This window comes from Mus musculus, chromosome 10 (assembly GCF_000001635.26).
Source record: "Mus musculus strain C57BL/6J chromosome 10, GRCm38.p6 C57BL/6J".
Classification (NCBI taxonomy): domain Eukaryota; kingdom Metazoa; phylum Chordata; class Mammalia; order Rodentia; family Muridae; genus Mus; species Mus musculus.
In genome coordinates, this window is record NC_000076.6 from 54,056,139 (window position 1) to 54,082,092 (window position 25,954).

The 25,954-nt window shown below is 42.0% G+C and overlaps 1 protein-coding gene and 1 long non-coding RNA gene across 8 annotated transcripts in view; one reads left to right on the forward strand and one right to left on the reverse strand.

The window, feature by feature from the left end:
- Man1a (mannosidase 1, alpha) overlaps positions 1-20,478 on the reverse strand; it is a 171,832-nt gene extending 151,354 nt beyond the window's left edge. For 2 of the 7 annotated variants that reach the window (XR_001779471.2, XM_006512568.3), the window contains exons 1-2: positions 20,325-20,478; positions 18,278-19,132 (exon numbers count right to left, since the gene is read on the reverse strand). Coding sequence is in view for 4 of the 7 variants with exons in the window: in XM_006512568.3 (XP_006512631.1) it covers positions 18,278-19,132; positions 20,325-20,351 (882 nt within the window). In the remaining 3 variants the exon portion in view is untranslated. Of the gene's footprint in view, positions 1-6,907; positions 6,980-18,277; positions 19,133-19,365; positions 19,679-20,324 lie in introns of those variants that run through there. The other 5 variants (XR_003948601.1, XM_006512569.4, XM_030244925.1 and 2 more) reach the window with 5 other exon arrangements.
- Positions 19,784-24,943, forward strand: Gm16998 (predicted gene, 16998). The gene is made up of 3 exons (NR_038016.1): positions 19,784-20,715; positions 22,085-22,265; positions 24,827-24,943. It is a non-coding gene; the product is annotated as a predicted gene, 16998 (long non-coding RNA).
- Positions 24,944-25,954: the final 1,011 nt, after the last annotated feature.

A 25,954-nucleotide genomic window follows, 5' to 3' on the forward strand; every position in this document is an offset into this window, starting at 1 on the left:
TAGACCAATTCTCCTAGTTAAAACTTTGATAGCTACAAAGTTTAAGAATCATAGTTTCCCATTTTGTTTCTTCCAGTCTCTATTGTCTTCTCTGCCTTTTGATGTAGGTAACTTTCCAGAGTGCCTAACTTCTTTAATGTTTAAAGCATTACTTTAAATAATTATATGCATGTATTTACTGTGTGTATATATAACATTAATATATATGCGCAAACATAGATAAGTATTCATACCAATAAACATGATTGATGTTGAACACGCTATTATTTTTAAGAGAGGCTTTTCCAGACAATGTTAACATAGGATTCCCTTTGTAATTAAAGTGCGGGATATCATCTCTCCAAGTCTGACTCCACTCTCAAACAGAGCTGTGGCTGTGACACAAGACCCTGGAGAGAATGCCCAGTCATGGTACTGAGGAGGAGTCAACAGACATCAGAGCTTAAGGCAAAAGGATGGGTGTAAGAGCCAGAGAAATATACAATGATGCATATAGGAGTTACACAACCATGAGCAACTTGCTTGACTGCTCTAATTCCTGGACCTGGAGGGCATCATCCTGAGTGAGGTAACACAATCACAAAAGAACTCAAATGATATGTACTCACTGATAAGTGGATATTAGCCCAGAAACTTAGTATAGCGAGATATAAGGTACAATTTGCAAAACACATGAAACTGAAGAAGAACGAAGACCAAAGTGTGGATACTTTGCCCCTTCTTAGAATTGGAAACAATCACCCATGGAAGGAGTTACAGAGACAAAGTTTGGAGCTGAGACAAAAGAATGGACCATCTAGAGACTGCCATATCCAGGGATCCATCCCATAATTAGCCTCCAAACGATGACACCATTGCATACACTAGCAAGCGTTTGTTGCAAGGACCGTGATATAGCTGTCTCTTGTGAGACTAGGCCGGGGCCTAGCAAACACAGAAGTGGATGCTCACAGACAGCTATTGGATGGATCACAGGGCCCCCAATGGAGGAGCTAGAGAAAGTATCCAAGGAGCTAAAGAGATATGCAACCCTGTAGGTGCAACATTATGAACTAACCAGTACCCCGGAGCTCTTGACTCTAGCTGCATATGTATCAAAAGATGACCTAGTCGGCCATCACTGGGAAGAGAGGCCCATTGGACAGGCAAACTTTACAGGGGAACGCCAGGGCCAAAAAATGGGAATGGGTGGGTAGGGGAGGTGGGGGGGGGGGCTTTTGGGATAGCATTGGAAATGTAATTGAGGAAAATACGTAATAAAAAAAAAAGAGGAACATAATACAAAACTCACAGAACTTTCCAAGAATTAAACAAGAAATTCAATAATGTTAGCATGGTATCTCCATAAATACTCTACAAATGGGACACAGTCATTGCCTAATAATTCTTCGCTCCTTCAGAGTTAAACTGTATGTATTTACTAACTGTGCATATACATATGCCATGTATTTACTATGCATATACATATCATTTAGGCATAATTATATATATATATATATACATATATATATATATGTGTGTGTGTGTGTGTGTGTGTGTGTGTGTGTGTGTGTGTGTGTGTGTGTGTAAGGTACTGTGCCAGTGGTTGCATCTCTCTTGTTTACTACAGACTCCCATATGCCTTTGAGTGGCTTATGTGAAGTGCTAATCCTCAATGTGTGTAGGAGTAATGGCAGTGATTCCTAGTCTGACTTATTAAACATACAAACAAAAAGAATTGAGCACAATAATTACTATATTGCTTATTATACACATTTTGAAAAGTGCTGTAATGTCTGTGCACGTCTCTTAAGAGGAATCAAACATGGTCTTTGCTGTGGCTTCTCTACAAGTACTAGGGATGGAACCCAAAGAAACACACACTAGAAACATATCATTAAGGTATAATATATATAATACTTTTTACACATATATATTCACCTATAGTATGTAATAATATTGATTGTATATAACACATCATATGTATTATGCATATTGTGTATGTGTAATATATATTACATGTTATATATGCAATATATGTGATATATGCAATATTGCATGTTACATATCCTACATATTACATATCCATAATATATTATGCATATTTTATCCTCGATTATATGTGTATATATGTGTGTATATATGTGTATATATGTATATATTCACACTTTTAAGGTTGAGCAAGCTGTTACGCTCCAGAGATGCTTAACATAGGTTTTGCTTTTGTAATTTAAGTGTGACTGGAGAGAGTGCTATCCCTCCATGTCTGACCTCCCCTCTCCCTTCTCAGACACAAAATAAAGGAAACAAATCTGTGCAAAGATGAGATTTAGCATCTACACACTAAGTGTTTAACTATATATAGATCATACTACACAGAATACCAGTTAAGAAAACCAGAACAGCACCCCCATTCTACCCGCTTAAGGGAAGTAGCCAAAAGAGGGTAGTGGAAGGACAGGGAGGAGAGAAAGTGACACAATTCTACTTCAAATTAAAATAAAGTTTAAAAGAGAGGACTGTGTAGAGGGAGGAGTGTAGCTCAGTTGGTGGAGTGCAGGCCCAACATGAACAAAACCTTTGGTTCAAACCCCAGCATGGAGCAAATCGGGTGTGGTAGCACATACCAGAATGATAGGTCTTGGGAAATGGAAGCAGGAGGGAGCACCAGAAATTCAGGCTTATCTTTGGCTAAATACTAATTGTGAGGTCAGCCTGGACTATGTGAAACCTTATCTCAAAAATCAATCATCAATCAATCAATCAATCAAACTTGGATTCCTGTTATATAACAATGAGGAAATTTTAGAATGCAGGAAACACACATAGATACTCTAGTGTACTCGGTGTCCCCAAGGATTTGTGAAATACTTCAGAATGGAGTGCAGGACATAGGCTTCCCCGAAGGTAGACACAAGAGCCTTCCCTACCTGACAGGTTTGTTTTCCTGCCTCACCCAGCCTGTGAGCATTCCATCTGCCCAAATCCCCCAGTGTTTTGGGAAATACCACACACAGTATGGTGATGCATCAGACCTGGAATCAATCAAAGGCACTGCTTCCTGAAATGGCCTTCGAGCAAGTCCATGGGAAAGGCTGACAGCTATGCTAACCAATCATGTACCTTGACAGCTTTACTCCCTCTGGAATTCTAAAGCACCACGAGTGCCCTGCAGGTCAAGGGAATGGTGATCTGTCTTTGTACAAATCTCATGTCAGGAATTCCCCTCTCTGGCTTCCTGGAAGGGAAGCACTGCTTGTCTGCTGCTGAGAACTGGGGCTGGGCCTTCATTGTTAAGGGGACTAGAGGTCTGACAGGGTGAAGTGCCTAATCTCATCCCTGCCTCTTCTGGCACAGACGTTCCAGCCAGCCATTGTGTCTCCTCTCTCTAAGAGGTTTGCAGAAGGATGGGAGGCGATGAACAGCCTGGGAAAAATGTGATGGGTAAAACAAAAACTAATATCTGACCATTTGTCCCATATTTGGCCGTAAAACCCTTAATCTCTTTACATCTGTAAAAAGCAGGAGATCCAGTGAAAACTTTTAAGGAATACAACCATCCAGAGTGGCTCCCCTAATGGAGAGCCTTCAGCTTGTTAACTTAAACCAATCCCTGGTATGCCAGTTTGGAAAGTTCATTGCCAGTCCTTAAAGAAATCCTTATGAACCTCAGACTCTAAGATTTTCCTTGGGAAGCCTATAGTGTAATTCTCCATATCGCAGGTGGGTGGAGAACTCTAACCACAGAAGTGAAGTCGCAGATTTTCAGTCGTGTAAGCAAGGACATCTTTGTACACTGCTTTTAGAGAAGCATGAAGGGAAAGACGGCACAGCGCTGCTCCTCCCCTGTGTGAGCCTTTCCAAACCATCATCTCTCATTTAATTTTACTAGGCTGCATCGCAGATTCAACACTGTCTCCTTAAGAAACCCAGCACTATCAAAGGACAGGGAACTTTGAGAGATACTTTCACTTCAGCTTTTATTCTTCCCCTTACTCCTGAGCAGAGACATTCAAAACTCTAAGCCTGCAAAAATATTCATTCAGGGTGGAGGGATCATATATACATTTATGAAAAGACTAGAGCAAATACAGTCATCACCAGCAAAGAAGACCTTTTAATTTCTTGTGTCAATTTTAATATTTAAAAATTTTCTGCTTGGAGTTTTCATATGAAATAGTTTTAAAAATAAAAAAAAATGATGCCACAGGTTCAAAAGCTCTGCTATTTTAGAGTGAGTCTGAAGAACACGTATATGTTCCTTCCTATGTCACGATGAAAAGAAGTTTAGTGCTCTTCAGAAAGTCTTTAATAAGAGTATAATGCTAAGAAGTAATCTTTGAGAGTATTAGTTGATGCCCTGTTTTTAAATCCAGTCTGTTGGGCACAAACTACAAGGTCAATTGTGAGCAGATTAAAGTTAAGCAAATGATCAATGCAGGATTACATTTCACTCTTCAATTCCCATTTGAAATGTATGAGAAACCTCTGCTGCCAACGTGGCTGAAGCTGTAGCCACACTAATAACCAACATGTGTTATCATGAAGGTTGTAGATACGCCCTAAACTGAAAGCACACAGACCTAATTAGTGAGCTAAATTTATGCACATAGCTGAAACACTCTCAGCGTTTCAGTTCACAAAATATTTCTTCCAGCGCTGCTCATCCAGTCTCATCCAGATTCACCCTTCTCCCAGCCTTCTCCTCCAGATATGAACACCAGCCCAAGGAGCCAGAGTTGACTCAACCCTGATGAACGAATGAAAACTGTTCAGTTTAGCATCCTCTGTGGTTTCCCTGAGGATGAACATCATTTCTGTAGAACAGCGACTAAAGCAAGGCAAGCGGTGCCTTCTTCTTGCCATGGCAAGCAAGGGTTTGAGCAAGGGCAACTAAAGTAAAAGTGGGAAGGGAAAAATCCAAGATTTCTGACAACAGTAACACTGTAGCAAAAGCCTGCATTTATATCCTGTAAATAGCTTCCTGCTTTCAACTTACTTACTAAATAGGGGTGTGTGTCTGTGTATGTGTGTACCTATGTGTATATGTATGTGAGTGTGTGCATGTGTCTGTGTATGTGCATGTCGATATGTGTGTGTGTACTTCTGTATGTGTGTACATGTGCTTGGCAATGTACGTGTGTTTGTGTATGTGTGTGTGCATGAGTCTATGTGTATATGTATGTGAGTGTGTGCATGTGTCTGTGTATGTACGTGTATGTAAATGTGTGTGTGTACTCTGTGTGTGTGGGGGGGTATGTGTGTGTCTATGTGTGTCTGTGTGTACATGTGTATGTCCATGTGTCTATGTGTGTGTACTTGTGCATGTGTATGTCCATGTGTCTATGTGTGTGCACCTGTGCTTATATGTGTATACATGTATATGTGTGTCAATGTATGTGTGTACTTGTATGTGTGTGCATGTGCTTGTCTATGCGTGTGTGTACATGTGCTTGTCTATGCGTGTATGGATATGTGCATGTGTCTATATGTCTGACTGTGTGTGTGCATGTGTCTGTGTGTGTGCATGTGTTTATGGATGTGTGTGTGTGTGTGTGTGTGTGTGTGTGTGTAAGGGGTAGTGAAGATCCTGTTCCCCAACTGGTTCTTGATCGAGCAATAAAGATGTTAGTGGCCAATGGCTGGGTGGAAGAGGTAGGACTTCCAGGTTCCTGCAGGCAGGACAGGAGACACAGGAGGAGGAAAGGAGATCCGCCATGCTTCCAAGGGAGAGAGAGCTATCAGTCATGTGAGATTTCCGGTTGAATGAGCATTGGTAGCTTCCCCAACAGGGCATGGGGTAGCAGGCAGGAGATTAGAAATGCAACTAAGTTGAGGGCAGATTTAGAGGTGTTTACGTAGGACTAAAGGTAACTGAGCAACTAAGCTGAGGTCAGATGTAGGGGCATTGAGCTGGGAGTGAAGGTAAGGGCATGTTAGCTGTAGGAGGCTTAGACGTGCCTGGCCTTTGAACTGAAAGCATATTAAAAATAAGCTAACCTGTGTGTGTGTGTGTGTGTGTGTGTGTGTGTGTGAGCGCACACATGTTGAAACAAGGTATCACTTTGCAGTCCAGGCTGCCCTCAAACTCCCAACAGTTGGCCTATCTTAGCCTCCTGGAATGTGCTAGGATTACAGGTGTGAGCCATAATTGTGGGTTCTAAATATCTTTCTCAATGGACGTTCACATTCATTACTCCCACCAATTTCTAGTTGCTAACAAATAAATGCTGTTTATTAAATAATATCACTTGCCAAGCACCACGCTGAGAGAATCATACAGTTTTTCTATTTTAAGGCTTGTAACCCTTCTGTAAGAGAGACTCATTAGCCTCATTTCACAGGTGTGGGAAAGGAAGACTATGGGGGGGGGCAGGGGGATTGACTTTGGCATACAGCCTAGGTTGGAAAGATTTTTGTCCCTGTACTTAAGTTGTTCCTCATTTTGGCTACATTTATGATGAACTGCTTTCTGTCGTTCACTTTTGGGCCAGGAACCTCCTGGAAAGAAAAATGTGTCTCCATTTTAACAGTTCTTAAGTCCATAGGAAGGTGATCAATAGAGTAGTAACATTGTTACCGGCAGATACAAGTAATAATAAAGGAAGCGGGGATTTGGAAACAGAAGACCTTATTAAAGACAGCAGAGCAAGGGCTGCCTAAGAGTGCAGAGTCTGAGCAAGTATGAAGATGCTCTTTTTACAAGAGGAACAGAATAAAGCAAAACCCCAATTTAGGTGTGTTCCGGAGACAGTGACTACATCAGTTTAGTGAAAGCAGAGTCCTCCCTAGTGTTGACGAGGGGAAAAGTGAATGTGACCATGATACCCAGGCAATGAGAGCAATACGCTGCAATGACGTTTTTGAGACTCAAGTCACTGTACCAGTAGCCTTGGCATTATCCCGGGATCATGCTAAAAATACCCACCTCGTCCCACTGAAAAAGCAACTCAGGCGACAGAGCCCAGTCATCCGTCCCTGCCATCACACGTTCTCCAGCGACTGCTGACATATGTCAGTTTGGATCACTTCTTTAAGAGAAATGGAGAATTATTAGAACCCTTAGTGGAGCAACGGGAGAGATTTCACAGAGATGAATTTGCAGAATAGATTAAGAAGGAGACCACCTGTAAATGTGCGCCCTCCTCAGAGCTCTGCCACGCATTTGTTAGAATGAGGCAGCATTTTTAGGAGATACAATATTAACCTGGGAAGAAGAACACCACAGCTCCTTTTCTATCCACTTTTCTTACAGGAAGAACACACTGATGAAATTCTGATTTCTCTGATGGGGAAGAAAAAAAACACTTCACCTATAGCTTTTTTTTTTTTTTCATTTTTAATCACACTGTGATACTGTGAGAACTGCTTATTAAAATACACTTGTCTCAAAAACTTTCATAGGAATGGAAAAGAAAATTTTAATTAGATGTACTGTGTATAAAATCAAAATACACGGAAAATGACAGCCCTTACTAAATATAGTCAGTACCCTAGGAGATAATGACCAGAAATGACTGGGGAGTCTTTAAGAACTACACACCTAAAAAAAACCCAAAGTGTTGGGTGTAAAACAGAAGGCAGAGTGACTTTTCAAGAGACTGTAACTTTTTTACTCTAAGAGAGTGCTGACCTTTAGCAGAACCCACAGTCATTTACATTCAGTCCTGTGAGGTTACATTTGCTCAAAGGATTTTTTTTTTTTTTAATGAACGGCTTTCACAGCCAGTTTACAAGCACATAATAAAACAAATACAGTTTTCATTGTATAAATCATCCTGAGAAACGGCTTTAAAACTGGAAAAGGTCATTTTCTATATTCATTACTCTCTTCGCTAGATATGAGTCTTATGACTTTTGGCTGAGAAAACAAAAGACAACAAAACTCAAGCCCGCTTCAATAGAACAATGGCTGTCAGCCCAGGAGACCGTGGGTGATTACTTGATATTCTGTGTGGTTAAAAACATATGTGCATTTAACAAGTATTTGATGGATCCTATTTCGGGCAAGGCACAGAGTTGGAGACTCTGGCTGTCATTTGGCAGAGTAAGGGATTTTCTCCATTTCTCAGCATGTAGTTCTAGAACATATTAATGACCATGAAGAGCCTATGCCGCAGAAATTCTGTATTTTTAAATTAAGATGAAGACAAGTAATTCTAACCTGTACTGACCTCATCTTATTACTCATGGAATACCTAATAAATCATAATTTTATTCACTTTTTCTGTTAGTGCAGTTTTCAACAGCAGTTAATAAATCATCGTCATCTCTTGTTTCTTGAGCCTACTACCCTTCCCACTGAAAGCTACCGAGTTCTTCTCAACACAGTCTGCGTTTAGGAACCCCAGGAGGACTGCATAATGAAGATGAGCCAAAGTGCTCAAAATGAGTGAATGCATACAGTTTATTAATTCTGAGCCAGCCATCAAAGACAGCATCCTTTATACTCCACAAGGGCCCCCCCTTACATTTCTTTTTTTTTTTTTTTTTTTTTTTTTTTTTTTTTTTTTTTTTTAACGATTTATTTATTTATTTATTGTAAGTACACTGTAGCTGTCCTCAGACATTCCAGAAGAGGGAGTCAGATCTCGTTACGGATGGTTGTGAGCCACCATGTGGTTGCTGGGATTTGAACTCCTGACCTTCGGAAGAGCAGTCGGGTGCTCTTACCCACTGAGCCATCTCACCAGCCCCCCCCTTACATTTCTTAATAAGAATCCCATACAAAAATGCTGACTTGTGCTAATAACTCCTCCTCAAATCAGAATATGGGCTACTCAGGCATTCTAATTATGAACTGAGAACCTATAGTTGACTAGATAAAACATTCAACGCTGCCAGTTGACTACAAAAATAACATGCTTCAGAGATCAGCATCTTAAAAATGCTAAAATTACCACATTCTCAAACCACTACTTATAAAAATAATATACTACATTTATGTCAATCATTATTCATCATGTTAACACAGTTCAAAGCCAAATTTAAATAGACCTGATGTCTAGCAGACTATTCAAGATCTGAATAGAGACACATTTTCAAATATATAGCTCTTCACAATCTTACATACTGCAACTACAAACATTTGATTTGAAGAAATCAGCCAAAAATCACAACCCAGAAAGGTTCCCCAACCCTATCAATACCAAGCGTTCCTTCAACTTAAAAACAACTTAGATAAAAGGCATGCTTTATACAGCATCAAAGATCTGTAACCCACCAAAGGTTAGTTTGTTCTTTCACACTTAGGCAGATAAATGGTGACAAAGTTTAAATGGTGTCCTTTGGGTAAGCTTTCTGAAGAATTTGACTCTGTAAGGCTGACATTTGGGACAACATGAAAAAAGTCATTTCTTAAGCATGGTTGGACTATTTTTAACCTTCGACTATTATTTTAAATATTAACACGCCAATGAGTCTAAACCAAAGAAAGTCTCTTCCACCACTCACAGATCTGCAGACAAACAGGCAGCATAAGGGACCTAATGCAGAAAATCCCAACTTCAATTTAAAAGTGGAGACCAGCTAGTAAACTGGGCTCAGCTATGGAAAGTGTAATGATCCAACGCAAACCACTGTCTCATCACCTACAAATGTATAAAGATCCAATAGACTGCCTTTAGTATACCATGGGTGAAGGTAGAGATGGTTCAAGGGAACTACATCAGCCCAACATACTTACAAGAAAAAGAGACAAAGTTACTAGACAAAGGCTTATCTTAATATTTGTTATATGAGGGCTGGAGAGATGGCTCAGAGGTTAGGAGCACTGACTGCTCTTCTGGAGGTCCTGAGTTCAATTCCCGGCAGCCACATGGTGGCTCACAACCATCTGTGGTGGGATCCAATGCCCTCTTCTGGTGTGTCTGAAGAGACCAACAGTGTACTCATGTAGATAGGGTAAATAAATAGTTTTTAAAAAAATTGTTATGTTAAAAAAAAAAAAGAAAGAAAGAAAAGAAAAGAAATGCTCAGGTCCAAAGAAATTATATATCATGATGCTTTTATCTGACCAAATGTGTTTTCAGAAAACAACAGAAGCAAATTATTGAAAGCATTTATGTTTAGTGGGGCCAAGCCTGTGTGTGAGGTAACATATTAGACAGAGATGGGGGTGGTGAATCTACTTGTGATCTTTGCCTACACTTCAGCTGTCTTCGAAAAAACAGGCTTTGGTTTACAGTGAAAAAACACAGGAAGGTACTAGCCGATTCTAAAACGTATTTTCTCCTTTGCTAGAACAAATGTCAAAGAACAAGAATGTCTACTGAGCACATTCAATGGCGTAGACTTCGATCTGCTTCATATCCAAGAAGGGCAAAGTTTGAACAGCTGGAAACAAAAGTCTGAGATGGGGTACACATCCAGTGTGCTACCCTTAACTACATCTACAACTCTGTCTTCTTCAATTATGCCCTTACCAAAAAAATAAAGCAAAACAAACAAACAAAAATCAAACAACACACAACTTGAATAAGCACAGGTATTTAGCAGCTTGAGCGAACATATTCCTGTGGAAGAAATGCTAAGTTCAGACCACCATGACCCAAAGTTTAGCTTAAGAAAACTAGACTGTCACCCTCAGAAAGGACCAGGAGTTCTAATATTTGTCTTTGAGGTTCTCTTGACCCTCAGGATATAGTGTTCCTCATGAGATCCTGAAAAGAACATTCAATGAAGAAGGCTCTGACAATACAGAGGCTCCTGCAACCACTGTGGTGTTTGCATGTCATGAGTTCATGTCTCAACCACAGTCATTCATAGGCCTATGTATAAATTACTGCCACACCCTTTCTTGTAAACTTTTGGCCTATGCAAACAGGCTTCCTCAGGAGTGTGGCAACAAAACATGTCTTAGAGTATGTTGTACTATTATTAAGGCTCATTGTTTTATAACTGGGTGTTGTTTGTTTAGTTTCCATCTCAGTTCCAAACCTACCTCCACACCAAGTTCTCATAAAAAACATACACAGGAGGATCTAGAGGTTAGACAGTATAATAATAAAAAAAAACATACAGAAATACATTAAAAATGAAAATACAAGTTAACATCATGTTGCCTGCTATCATTACTAAGAGAACAGTGCTACAACATGGGGGCTGGATATCTGCGAGGGGGTGGTGGCGGGAGGAAGAGAGGGAGGGAGGGACAGAAAGACAGAGGGAGAGGAAGAGGGAGAGGGAGAGGGAGAGGGAGAGGGAGAGGGAGAGGGAGAGGGAGAGGGAGGGAGCATTTTCATCACAAATGCCAAGGAGCCACAAAGGCTACTTGGGCTTTTTCATTTTATCTACCTGAGTTACATTAGGACTGCCGGGTTCTGGTTTACCAAACAGCTTCTGATGCAGAGGAGCACTGACTTCTAAATGCTCTTAAGTCTTAATCTCATTTGGTTTTCTTTCAGGTACCTAATGATCACAGAAATCTTTATCAGGCCACTGTGGAGGTGGGGTGGGGTGGGGTGGCCCCTGCTGTCTTAAAAGCAAATATCAGCGAGCATCGCTTTTGCAGGAAATACACAACACTGCTCCATCTCCCTCCAAGATGTTTTCAGCAGGGATTCTGGCTGCTGGCCTGCCAATCAGGGCTATGGGTGCAAGGAAGCCATAGCAAGGACCAGCCAGTCTCCCACATTCAGGCTCACATTAGAGTTTTTGTATCAGTATATGAACCGGCCTGGTCAGGCAATGAACTGAACCCTTACACCCCATCTTTAGACACTAAGAACATTTCATAAAGTCCAATGGAGGAGCCCCACGGCTAATATTTACATACGATCACTGAACCACAAGATGTCTGAGTGCCTTTGAATCTGAAACCTGAAAAACACATTTAATTCTGGAGTCCTCAAAAATGGCCAACAGCTACAAAATACAAGCAAATTGTACACATTCTATGTAAGCCTATCAGGTGACAGGCTTAGCTCTCATTATAGAGATTACCATAATTATACAATTTTTTTGCCAGATCTAAAATGTATCTTCTTTTTACTTCTTTACGTCCCTCCAAGGACAAAACAAGGTAAAACTCACTTGGCTCAGTCTATTTTGAGGACTGATTTCAATACTTAGGGAGGCAGCTTGATTCTGACAGCCCTGAAGACAGTACTTCAGGGCAAGTAGATCTGACTGAAAAGCGAATTCATCTTTCCCATATGCTCTGAAGAATATAAACAGATGTGTATGCATTGAGTATATACGTTTCAAGATGCTACAGGTTTGTTGGAAATTATCAATTTAAAAGAATTAGAGTTGACCACAGCACAGATGAAAAACACACCTATCTGGACAGATCATTTGGACAAACTGTACACCAAAACCTAATGTTAACGATTGTTACAACCGTCCTTAGGAATCTCATCGCTTTATCCATGGCTTATTACTTAGCACATGAAATGAAGTACTTGTAGAAGTAACAGCAATACGATAAAGCAAGAAGCATTTACTGTATACCAATAACATGTCTCTTACCAATGCTAAGCTTTATGCACAAAACCACTTTTAAACCTCAAGGTCCAACAAAGTAGGTCCCAATATAATCCTCACATTACAAATGAGAAAAATGAAGTTCCGAGAGATTAAGGACCTTGGCAAAAGTCCCAGAGCTACTGCATTGTGATGACCCGAATCAGATCCAGGTAATTGTTTCGTCCAAGTATCCATTGTTCTGTCAAGTCACTGCAAGTGGCCTGAGCAGAAGAGGGGAAGATACTCAAGCCGACATTCCAGGACCTCCTCAAAGAGACAGAGAGGTCTGCTGACTCTGTGTGTGTGTGTGTGTGTGTGTGTGTGTGTGTGTGTGTGTGTGTGTGTGTGTTTAATGCATATATACCTCCTAAAACCTATTTCGTTTTCTTAACTGTCAAGTCTTCTGCTATCTGTAATACTGTGTATGGGTGGAGAGCACACTCATTTACAGCTTGTAAATCTCCCCGCATCATGGCATCCCCCCTTTCTGGGCACCCACATCTCTAATATATTACAACCCTCTTTGTTTCTCCCTTGCTTCTTTATAACTTTTCTACACAAAGGTATACAGTGTAATGGTTGCAAATGCGTCTACTCTCATAGAGAACTTTATAAACAGAGAAAAAGCCATCGGATCACTCTTAGCCATCGGATCACTCTTAGCCATCGGATCACTCTTAGCCATCGGATCACTCTTAGCCATCGGATCACTCTTAGCCATCGGATCACTCTTAGCCATCGGATCACTCTTAGCCATCGGATCACTCTTAGCCATCGGATCACTCTTAGCCATCGGATCACTCTTAGCCATCGGATCACTCTTAGCCATCGGATCACTCTTAGCCTACGGAGCTTTAACAACAGTCTTCTGAGTCACACCCATAGTTACATTTTTAACTTACATAGTTAAGTACTAGAGTTGACTTAAAGCCAAGAAAGTACAATTTACAATAGGGCAGAGTTGAGTCACATCTGTTCTGTGCTTATTCTATTTTGGGGTCTCTAGAGAACAAACATGGTCCACCTGCTAATTCTCATCCTGAGAGTTTCATTTAGGAAGCGAAGTGTGAGGGGTCAGTGAACAGCACTCACCAAGAACCCGGACTTCTATCCTCCATCCAGCTCTGCCACTAACTGGTGATTTCCAGAAAAATCTTAGAGTGCACGAGATAAGGTGTCACTCAGGTCTCATGCAATTGTGGCATTTTATAATCCAATACATATGCTTGGGTATAAAATTTTTTTTTAAATCCATAAGATTAGTATTTTCCTGGCAAGTTTCTGGTAACCAAAACAATAACTTTTAGAGTTTGTACAAAGGTCCTTTAAGAACGCATGAGGAAGGGAAGTGATGGCTAGGCAGTGACCATCAGGCAAGGCAGCAGGATACCAACAGAGGAAAAAGTTAGGAACACCCCCCCACACACACACACACAAATTATGTGTCTTTCTTAAACTACTAAACATATTCTTCTTCTCTTCCTTTAGTACATATTTAAGTCATTATGCCATCTATTTAGGTCATCATGCCAATCCTTTCTGATCCCATTTTGGCTAACCAATGTTTATGCATGATATAAAAGAAATTAAAAGCCTATTAGGCTGGGAGATAGATGTTAGGTCCTGGGTACATAGCATCCCCTCTACATTTTAGCCTTCATAGGCATCTGTACAAATTCTTCCCTTATGACCTTGACACACACACTGAAAGCCCTCCTTTAGTACAGAATTTATATATTAAGGGATTGAAAACATATTACAAGTGTATAAGTTCTGCAGTAAAGTCAAAGACAGTCTCTTGGAAAGGCATGTTTATACACACGAAGCCTTAGCAGCCATTTCTGTAAGATGGCTCAGCTGATTGGCTCACCTGAGGACTGGTGCAGAGGTTTCAACACAGGGTCCATATTGTTAAGCTGCCTTTCAGAGCTTTTACTAAGTTCTAAGTCCCACACACAGCCCCTTTGTGTGAATCTTAGCTGTCTGAGACGATAACGTCAAGGTATTCCCTTTATCGAACTTACGGGATGACTTGCAGCACATTAGACTGAAGACAATTCAGACAAACTCACTTCTACTCCCAATCTTTTCTTGCTTATGTAACTTCAAAAGTTAGCACCTACTCTCGTGTTTACACTGTTGAAAGCATGACTTGTTCATCTTCCTGTTGAAGACAGAACCCTTTACAAATCTCTCTAGCTCCCTTGCTTTGGGATCCCTGAGTGAGGCAGCTCACACCAGCATCAATTTAATGAGGGTCACCAAGGAACAGGGAGCCAGTAAACAGGTAAACAACCCAAAAGTATGCTAGCCCCTTGGGCCAGGACTTCAAAGGATAGCTTTATTACATTGTAAATGTCCTTTTCCACACTAAAACCCACAAAATTCACCTGGAATGTTAAGCTTCAAAATAAAAGCATTTTTTGTTCAATTTGTCAAGGTAACTTATTCTGACATCTGATCTTTGGAAAAAGGGCAAATAGTTAATATTTAACATAATCTGTAAACTGTGCTGAAGGATACACACACACACACACACACACACACACACACACACATGCTTACACCCCACTAGTGCTAATGTAAAATGTAATAAATTGGGTTTTACTCATTAGCCATCAACGTGCATATTTCTTCATATCTCTGAATCTACAAAATAGGTCAGGAATGAAAAACCTTCTCTTAAGAAACTAAGACGACAGCTGTGCCCAGAGCTGACAGGTCCTAAAGCCTCATGTGACAAACCCAAGACAACCAGCCTTCAGAACTCCATGCTCCAGAACTTATATTGTGGAGGGACTCCAGTCTGAGAAGGGTCACGTCTGTCACTCAGAATGCCCCTTAACTTCAGAAAAAGAAAAAGAAAGTGTTCATTGTTCAGAGTAAATTAGGGCCTTCACCCTAAGGTACAAGGTTGGCTGTTTCCCTCCTCTACTCGCCGGCCCCTCCAAATCTTTTAAGAACTTGTCAATTAAAAAAGAATGATGTAAAGGGAAATAGAGTATATTCCTAATAATTCCATGAAACTAATTAGCTTCTAACAGTTTTTCTTAAAACCATAGGATAACTTGCGTACAGATTTATAGAGATCAAATAAATACGCATCTGGCGTATATCATGAGGCAGGGGAATTCCAGGATAAATGTTTTCTCGAGGTTTCAGGAAAGGGTTGTGATAACATTGTGGGAATATGGAGTGGGAAGAGGACAGTTTACATCAAATCCACCATTACTGGTATTAGTAAAATTCACTCAGTTCATTTTGGTGGAGGTAATGCTCCTTTTAAGTTAGCAGCCTACCTCCCCTAAGACACGAACTTATCAAAAATCCATGTGGTATGAACAATACAATTATGTTAGCATTACAAAAACAGTGTAAATGGCTCTTGAACCAAATGTAGAAAAGTGAAAGCTTGACTCAAATGCAATACTATAGCTTCTAAATTTTAACTATAAAAGTTTTAGTGCATTCAAGTGCGATTAAAGAATAAAGTATAAAGACAACTAGAACATACCGAAATAGGGCAAAGGGCTGGGGCCACAGCAGGTAGCCCAGAGTGAGGCAAATAGAACCTAAATGTATAAAGTTGAAGTCTACTGTGTCATCAACAACTTCTCTTCTCCATGACCAAATACCAGGCCTTTACAACAGCGTGAGTTGAGGATAAGGGGGTGGGGCAATAAAATTCATTATATATGTGTCCAAAGCTGACAAAGAATAATTTTAAAAAGGAGAATAGCATGAGTTATTGCTTTTGGTTTACAAAGAACTATATTTGAATTATTCTAATGGAAAACCAGATTTCAACTCTCCCCTCGTCCTGTTGGCCTTTGACTAAATACTGAAGCATACCATGTTGACTTCTTAGGGTTTTTGTAACTGCATGGAATTTTAAAGATCATGTTTAGTTCTAACACTTTATATAAAAATGGGCAGTTTGAACTAGGTTCTAAGATGTTGCAACCACATGACAGATGCTACATAAACTTCCTTGACCTGGTTAATTAAGTTCCTGTGATTTAGAGACATAGATAAGGAAGGTCTATGAGCTGGTGGTTATACAGACTGCCAAAATGCAACTCTCAGAGGACTACCACCAGGCATGGTGTCTATTCGCAACCCACTTTCAGTCATTAATGGTGTGCTTCTTAATGCTTTAGTGTTTACAATCCCTTCTTCCTACAGCTTCAGCCCACACAAACTTCCCACTCATATGAATTCAGAGCATGCCATTCATGGATTACTGTCCTCAAACAGCAGCAGCAGATGCTGATCATTTGAGGGTAAATCTTCTAATGGTCCGTATTGACTAAGGAGTCTAAGAGGTAGGGGTGGAAAGATGTTTCGGAAGAAGCAGAAATGTGTCCCATTCTCTCAGAAGGGTAGGACTGTTGGCATTTCACAGAGGAAAAGCTGTCAGAGAAAGCAACCCAGGATAGCAGAAGCCGTCCCTCTACTGTGTCTCTGCAAAGCAGAAAGCATGCTGGATGATCAAACAGAGCCATGAGCCTGGAGGGTTAAAGGCTCATCTCAGAGGAGACTGAGAGGAACCCATGTCCACTTGAACTTGCTCAGTGACACCTTACCTGATCTCATCTGGTCTCACTCACCTCCTATGGCAACCAACCTGCCTCTACCCCTCTATCCCGTAGCCACTTTCAGTCTCTGCAGCCTCCACGTTCTGTTTACTCCCTTACAATGCTATCACGACCGTTTCCTGATAATGGATCCCATAGCAAAACAATGTCTTCACAAAAATACTACATCCATTGATAATGTAGAGGATGGACCCAGAGTTGGGATGCTATGCTTTTCCATAGTTCCTCGGGACTGGATTCCCAGGAAAACACAGAGAAAGCAGCCTGGAAGGACACATGTCCCCAGAGTCTGGTAACTGGGAAGCTGCAGCTCCTTCGTTCAGGTCTCAATTTGGTCATCAATGGCTTCTTGAGCTGTCATTCCTCAGTTTCACCTTTGAAATGACAGACTGAAAGGATTTTCTAGGGTTCCTTCGCCTTTAAGCTTGCAGAAACCAATCACATGTTGCGAGTAAAAATAACCAGAAAGAAATTACACAGGATTTACCAAAGTCCATGTTTGCTCTAGATTAACTTTGTCACTGAGCTGCTGTGGCAGGCTGACCTGTTGCATCACAGAGAACACCCCCTTCTTTCTGACAATGTTCTAGAAACACAGAAAACAGTAGATCTGTGTGTGTGTGTGTGTGTGTGTGTGTGTGTGTGTGTGTCTGCGTGTGCGTGTGTGCGTGTGATGTTTTAAATCAGTAAAAGACAGTATGTGGCCCATGACGCAAGGTCTCAGGTTTCAAGTTTACAGCCTGTTACACACACACACACCTGGCAGGGAGGGCCACATGACTGAACAAGGGGCGTGCGTTGGCTCACTGTTATAACCTGTGTCTCATGTGTGATTGATGCCCTGTGTTTACAGTCAGCTTCAATTTCAAACCACCTGCAAGCCTCTCTAAAGGGGACAGCTGCTCAGTACCTGCACAATGACTGCAGGGTAGACTAACTGCAGCCAGCAAGGAGGAGGCAGCTATCTCCTGTGCCCAGTGTATTCACTCACCCCTGCCTCTTATAGCTTAAGCTCACCAAAGCATGCAAGTTCAATGGGATTCAGCCCCAGATCCTCACTGGTCACTTATCCTGAGGTAGTAAAAGGAAAAACGTGTAGCCTTTGGCACGGTGGTGGAAGCGATGACTTCCCTCGCCTTTGCATGATAAAGGTGAAGTCCTAAGTTCCAATCGTTTATCAAACCTCCCAGAAAACAGCAGCGTGAGTGGGATTTCAGGCAGGCTTTACTCACCTCTTTGATCTTTGCCCTCTTCTCACGGATGGTGGCGTCAGCGGGCTCCCGGTTCTCTACCCCGACGGGGGGCAGGAAGTCCACCTTGGGCAAGCCCCTAAACAGATCCTTGTCACGCAGCTGGTCCTGGGCCACCTTTTCCTTCTCCAGCAGAATGTCTCTTTGGATCTCCTCCGGCAGCTTCTGCAGGGTCTCCTTGGCTTCCCTGAGAGCCCGCTCGTGGTTTTCGCGGATCCTGGCTAAGTTGTCTTCCAGTCCAGCTCCAGGGTCCCCAGGCGCGCCTTCCTCGCGGTGCCGGACTCTCCCCTCGGCGGCATCCTCCGCACGCGCCCCGAGCCCGGGCTTGTGCTCCGCCGGCGGCTGCAAGGCAGGGTTGGAGTGGAACAGGACCCCGCTGAGCAGCTTGGAGGAGTCAGGCAGGAAGAAGATTGCCCCGAAGCAGAGCGTGATGAAGGCGCTGAACACCAGCAGCAGCACGAACTTCTCGGTGAGGCGGAAGGCAGCGGGGCCAGACCCCTTCCTCCCGCCGCCAAGCCCCCCGCCCAGGCCACTGCCCAGGCCGCCGCCCCCAGGGCTACTGAAGAGCGGCAACAGGCCCCCCACGGGCATCGCTCCGGAGGTTGTAGCCGCCGGCTGACAGTCTGTCCAGGGGCCCGGCGCCGAGCCGCTCAGCAGCCAAACTTCGCTGCCGCCGGCTGTCAGCGGCTGCGGGGCCGGCTCTTGCGCATCCAGGCCGCCCAGAGCGCGTGTCTGGGCTGCGGGTCTCCCCGCTTGAAGCGGCTCCCCTCCGGCGATCCTCGCCGGGGCGGCTCCTTTGGCAAACAGGCACGCGCGGCAAACCGCTGGCTGCAGCCCCTGTTGGGGGGAGAGGAGACAGTAAAAGCGCAGTGGTTAGGAAGGTGCTGAGAAAGTTTCCAGTGGGGTCTCCGCCCTCCCCTGGACCCGGGATCCGCAGGACCGTATCCCGGCAGGCAACCCCGGGGTCCAGCCGCGGGCACCACCCTCAGAGCCCACTTTGGACTTGGGGTGAAGTTTTCCAGCCGCGGAGGCAGGGTGTCCCGCGACATCTGGGTCAGCACAGCGGGCACCTCGGTGGCAAGGGCGGCGCACCTCTGGGCAGCAAGGGCGCCGCGTGCGTAGGGGGTTCGTCAACTTCTCCAGCTGCCCATCTCCGAGCGCTTCCCGGCGGGTGGTAGCACGCGTACAGCCGGGTGGCTCTGAGGCCCCGGGACACGGCTCAGGTGAGCGAGCGCACCGACCTGCCGGCGTGAGCCAGCGAACCAGGCACCGTACTGCCCTCCGTCGCGGCCCCGCCGTGCACTAATAGCACTGCCGGTCTCCCGAGCGGTCGGAAACGAGGGCGGTGACGCGTCCGGAGAGTGACAGCGCGTCCGGGCCAATCTTACGCCTCCCAGGGTCCCGCGGGGGTGGAGCCGAGGCGGGGAGGGGGCCGCACGGGGCGGGGAGTTTACGGGAAGCGCTGCCTCTCCGGGACCCGGCAGAGGCGGGGAGGTCGCGGCTCCCCTGGGCTCCCGAGGACTGGAACTGCGCCCGGGAGCCGTGTTAAGACTCGCCCGGAGGACCAGAGCCGGAGTTGGTCCGAGCTTATTCCGCCCAAAACCTATTCAAGCCGAAGCCCCAAAGGTAGTGGATCCCCGAGTGACCACTACTAATATGGTAGCGACAGCTTGCCCCAGTACTCGAAATTGGCGATCCCGAAGAGCATGCAGGGGATTGCGGGGGCAAGCCGTGGTTTTGAAGTGGTTTTGAAGGCTTTTCTCCAGCCACCCCTTATTACCCAAGACAGGGATTCCCCGGTGCCCAATAACTCTCAAATCCAAAGTCTCCAGGCTCCTCCACAAAGCTTTTGAGCTCTCTACTCTACCTCGTTAAGAGCCTTTTACATCCTAGGCGACTTGGGGTTTGGGGACTGCTTGGGGCTCTAAGTATACACCCTCTTCCCCTTACAATAAACAACAACAACAACAAAAGTTGTATGACTCCCCCACACTCCCCCACACCCCCCCCACTTTCGAAATTCATTTACCTCATCGCAGTTGGTCAAATTTTCCATTCAAAGAAGACAGTTTTATGCTGCCAGAGCTCCAAGCAATAAATTGAACCCTGTTGAAATTAAGTCTTGGATGCGACAACTCCCAGCGAAGGCAAGACTTGGTCCAACAGAGATTGTTTTCAACACAGCCTTGCAGTATTCAGTCTCATGGAATGTCATGGAAACTGGCTCCACCTCCCATGACATCCATTGGAATGCCCTGCTGATATTGCATAGATCTACATTTTGACCTGGCTGGGAACCCCCTGCCTCAGGGTGAAGAGACAAGAAAACATTTCCCAAACTGTGTTATGAATCCCCTGTTGCTCCACAAAGAAACAGTTACCAGAGGGAAATTTGACTGACTTCCCACTCCTGAAAGCTGGTTTGTAGCAGCTCTGTTTACCCTCAACCTTCTCCGGAAACATGATTTTAAAGTGTGCCCTTTACTTGTCTTAAACCAGAGGAAAACAGCTGGCAACTTCCAGGAGAGTGCCCACAGCACAGTTGTTTCCAGGTGTTGTGCTGTGTGCATAAAGTAAAAAAGCCAAGGCAGAAATCCTAAGGTCGTTTTCGTTTAAATGTTAATTATCATTTTTAGCCATCACTGTTTGTTGTGTATTGGGTTTGTGCAAAATGAGCCAGTAACATAGTCAGAAGTTCTGGTTAATAAGAAATTATGGCTTGATAAATGTGACTTCATAGCTTGATTATTTTGATACTTGCTATGAAATTCTATGCCCAGAAGAGTGCAGCATATCCAAGCAGGGTAATAGATTTAGCTCTAAAAATGAAAGCAATAATGTTTTCTTTTAATGACGAAAAGGTAAATTTCTTTCAAAGTACATTTGTAGGTTGTGCTTAGGTTGAAAACCTAATGACTGAAATAATAGTGTTTATCTCAATGAGACCCTTGAAACAGCTACCTCACAGAAAGGAAGACAGATCCCTAGAAACAGGGGCTAACTCCTGAGGAAGCCAGTTGCTTTCTTTCTGGTCATTTGGTGATGGTAATTGTGCTGCCATTATTTTTCCAACTATGTTTTAAAAATGGGATTAATTTTAAAGAGACAGGAATACCTATGAACTTTGATTTAATTTGGTATATGTATTCCAGAAAGTAATAAAATCAACCTTTAAGTACATATACAAGGATATGACAGAGAAGTCTTAACTAATTCTGTTTCTAAACTCCTTAATCTTGACTCCAAATCAATCTGGGAATTTAGGATACTTCCTATAGTGGATGCATTAAAAATTTAGCACATCGAAATTTAAATTTTATTTATATATATTATTTCTAAACTTTTAAGGGGACTGTTCTTTTTATTTTGGTTCACTTTTGTGACACTTACTTTAAGATTCCCCCATCCCACCCCACCCCCAGTTTATCATTAGATGTAGGTTTATTGTAATTAAAGTTTGGTTTTGATAATCTACTTAACAAAGAGTTAGCCTGTGTGATGGAATATAAGTCCACATTCAAGGATGCCCATCTGTGTGAAGCAGGTTGAGAACGTGTTGAGAAATGCCCATACTCGGGCTACAGAAGGTTTGAAACAGACTCACAGTGGAGTTATTTTAAGGCATATGCTAATGAAATCTGCCTTGCAAATCTCTTTATATAGCCACCCAAGGCCCCATGTATGTATGGAAAGCAGGGAGGACAGACAGCAGGTAAGAATGAGCATGCTATAGCGGGCTGCCACGGTGTCTTGATCTCAGTGCTTAGAGCTCTTTATCTTCTCTCTCAGAAAAACATGGAGATGGGAAATGAATGAGACTACTTCCAGTTTCTCAAGCCATGAATCTTTATTCTGTCTCTTGAGTGAAGACTGCAGCTTACCTACCTGAAGGAATGCCTTGATCTTTGTGAACCCAGCGGTTTTGACAGGACTACTGTTTACTCATTGTGAATGGGCTAGCATAAACTTGGTCTGTCTGTCTGTCTATCTGTCTGTCTGTCTCTCTCTCTCTCTCTCTCTCTCTCTCTCAGCTAGTCCTTCTGATGTAAAGCTCTCTTGTCCTGTTTGCCACTTACCTATAAGTGAATTCTCACTTTATCTCTCTTTCAGTACTTTTATCTCAGTGTCTTTCTTTAACAATTTGTAGATACTTATGTTTTGAAATTTTAAGAATAGTCAAAGCATTCTCTGGTTAATATGGCTACTTGAATTTCAGAGTTGTTTTTTTTTTTTCCAAAAATAAATGAACGAAAGGTAGATTTAGCATTTATAGTACCATAATTGTAAGCACAACTCAAGGAAAACTGGCAATATTTTAGCAAGTTAATAGTGTTGTAAAAAGCAGTGCATGGAGGGTGGTGAGATGACTCAGTGGTTAAGAGCACTGACTGCTCTTCTGGAGGTCCTGAGTTCAAATCGGAGCAACCACATGGTGGCTCAAAACCTACTATAATGAAATCTGAAGACAACTACAGCGTACTTACATATAATAAATAAAATCTTTAAAAAAGAAAAAAAAAGGCAGGGCAGTGGTGGCACACACCTTTAATCCCAGCACTCAGGAGGCAGAGGCAGGCAGATTTCTGAGTTCAAGGCCAGCCTGGTCTACAAAATGAGTTCCAGGATAGCCAGGGCTATACAGAGAAACCCTGTCTCAAAAAACCAAATCAAACCAAACCAAACCAAACCAAACCAAGCCAAACCAAGCCAAACCAAACCAAACAAACCAAACAAACCAACCAAACAAACAAACAAAAAAAGCAGTGCATTTTTAAAAATGAAAGCACTAAAAGCTTTCTTGGGTATTTTCTTCAATCCTCAAGTGATAATTCTATGAAAGATTTTTTTAAAGATACTAATTTTTTTTGGATTCAAAACTAAAATATATCTCAATGAATAAGTAGATTTGATATAGATAACAAGTACTGAATATTTTTAACAAGTTACATCCCTGATTCATAGAGTTTCTAATTTACTTCAAATCCAGGTCAGAATGGCTCTTGAGTTTTCATTTTAAAAGTAAAATGTAATCTGAAGAAAATAGTTTATTGTGAATGTCAATCTTGACATTTCAATACTTCAATGGACAATCCTGAATTTTATATTAACTTTCACAAAACAATTAATTAAAGACTTAAAGGGAACTATCAGTAATATTGGTACTTAAATTGGAGGGCATAGTCTATTTATAATGCCGAGTTTTTGTTTTTTCTTCCCCTATATTTACCTTGGATGGCTAAAGTAGTAGAATACTGTTATAGAAATCCCGTTACCCTTACAAATAAGAAAGGAAGGAGTAGCTAGCTATACAGGGTTGAATCCTTATGCCCACCTTGACTCTGCGGGACCAAGTTAAGACATCTATTTTTGTTTTAGCAGTTACTTAGAGATATCAGAATCCCCAATTTTAAAACATCCTATAGCAGAAATATTTGTCAACTGGCTTTGAGGAACTTCCCATGGAATTCTCTGTAGAAAGGAAGTTGTAAATAGTGCTTTGGCTTGCCAGTATCCTCTATGAAAGTGTGGGGCTCTACAGAAGTCTACAAAAGTGTTGGAGGAAGATACTATTACAATGCCAGTAGTCAATGTAGCATTATAAGTTTTCATTCAGTTTGAACATTGGAGCTTGAAGCCAAAGTGCCTTTAAAGAAGAAAAGTGATGATAGTCTCAGAGAAAGTTCTCAAGTTTCAGGATGAGAATGGTGTATGGAAGTTCTCAGATGTAGTTTCCATGAGATTAACCAAGAGCCTGAATAAAATAAGCCTGTAGAGTACCTGGGCAAGGGATTGAACAAGAAATTTATTATTGAAGACATTGTATACCCTTGGTTTTGTGACCATGGCACATGAGTTGCCTGTGTTCTGTAGCTCTTGTACTATATCTGCAGCATTGTTGTGGATTTCAAGCAAAATGTTTGAAGTGATGTCTGGCATAGTAGGCACTGAAGAAGTTTAAATAAATTTCTCCCTTTCCCTTGTAAGAGAATTAAATGCTAGGCCTGGAAAAAGACAGGAATCTGTCAGATTCTCAAAAGAATGATCCTAAAGGAGGGAGAAGGAAAGACATTACGGATGTGTCCTATAATACATATCCTGAAATAACTTCCACCCCAGGAAGGGATACATTGGCACCTCCATCCAGCCGTGCCCCGGAGAGGGCTATGTGGCATCCCTTCTCTCTTTGTATAGGCAGGATCAATACTAAGGCACCCCAAACCTTGAGAAAGTGTGAGTGATAGCAAAGTCTCAAAATGAGCAAAATGACATTCATGACAGTGCTTGAAGAATCTGAAGCCATGGGTTCTGGGCAGAAAAATCTTCATAGGGGATGTTAACAGTAGCCATTAAGGACGTGAGAAGATACATTTATGGCTTGAGAAGATACTATTTCAACAGAGTGAAACAAAGAGCAAATCTCTCTCCAAGAATAGGGAAAGATCATTTTTCCTTTCTTAGTTTTGAATACATTATAAATATTTTAAAATAGTTTTTCTTGAAAAATAACATTTATTCCATTTTCTGTTTCAGAAAAGATCTTATGCTGGTTCAGAAGCAAATAGAAAAATAGAACTCAGGATTGAAAGATTTTGATACATTATTCTGCCCAATTGAAAGATTTTTTCATGAAATAAAGTGAAATAAAACTATGTATGCCCACTCTTATTTTGGAGAAATAGTCTGCAAGCACGACACAAGAGCACTTGCCTTCCGTTTTTTCATTGAAAAGTAAGCATGCTGTTTGTACAGTATGTTCAGTCTTTCTTATTGTCCTTGAAGGCAGAATCTTGACTTCACTCGGGTTCTCTGTGGCAAGAAATTCACTTGTGGTTCTTTGTTGATATAGCTTCTTTTTCAAGTTCATTTGGTTTATTTGTGTCCACTACAACATATAAAGTCACCTAGAGACGAAATCAAAGTTCATCTGTGTTGTAGGCAATGCCTGAGCAGATTCTACTTGCTGAATGTGTGACTGGTAGCCTATTCATTTGTTGGAATGAATACTGTTCTGGACTATGGCAATGTGAGTGTGTGTGTGTGTGTGTGTGTGTATGTGTGTGTGTGTATGTGTGTGTGTGTGTGAGAGAGAGAGAGAGAGAGAGAGACAGAGAGACAGAGAGACAGAGAGACAGAGAGACAAAGAGACAGACACAAGACAGAAAGACAGAGACAGAGACAGAGAGACAAGACAGAGAGACAGAAACAGAGATTGCCACAAGAGAACCAAAAGAAAAAAGTTCAAATCACTGACCCATGTATCCTATAGACTTAATTATCTGGATATGGCAGGGTCTTATGTATAGTTTTTAAAAATCACTGGAGTATAAATATAACTTATTAACTTATGAGGTACTGAAGTTTATCCCAAATATTAAATTGCCATAATACTGTCTATTCTTACAATACTATTATTATGCCCTCAATTGTGATCAACAGGAAATGAACACAATCAAGTGCCCCTAAATGCCATTCAATTTGCTTCATTAATATTAAAATCCATGTATATCTCTAGCAAGAAATTAATTTAATATACTTAAAGTAGGCATTATAAAGAATTTATTAATGTAGGACTAAGTTCGTTTATTACATAGGCATTAGAGAGTAGAGTAAGTTATGATAAACGCAAGAAAAACTTGTTTGTATAAAGATTCTTGGTTA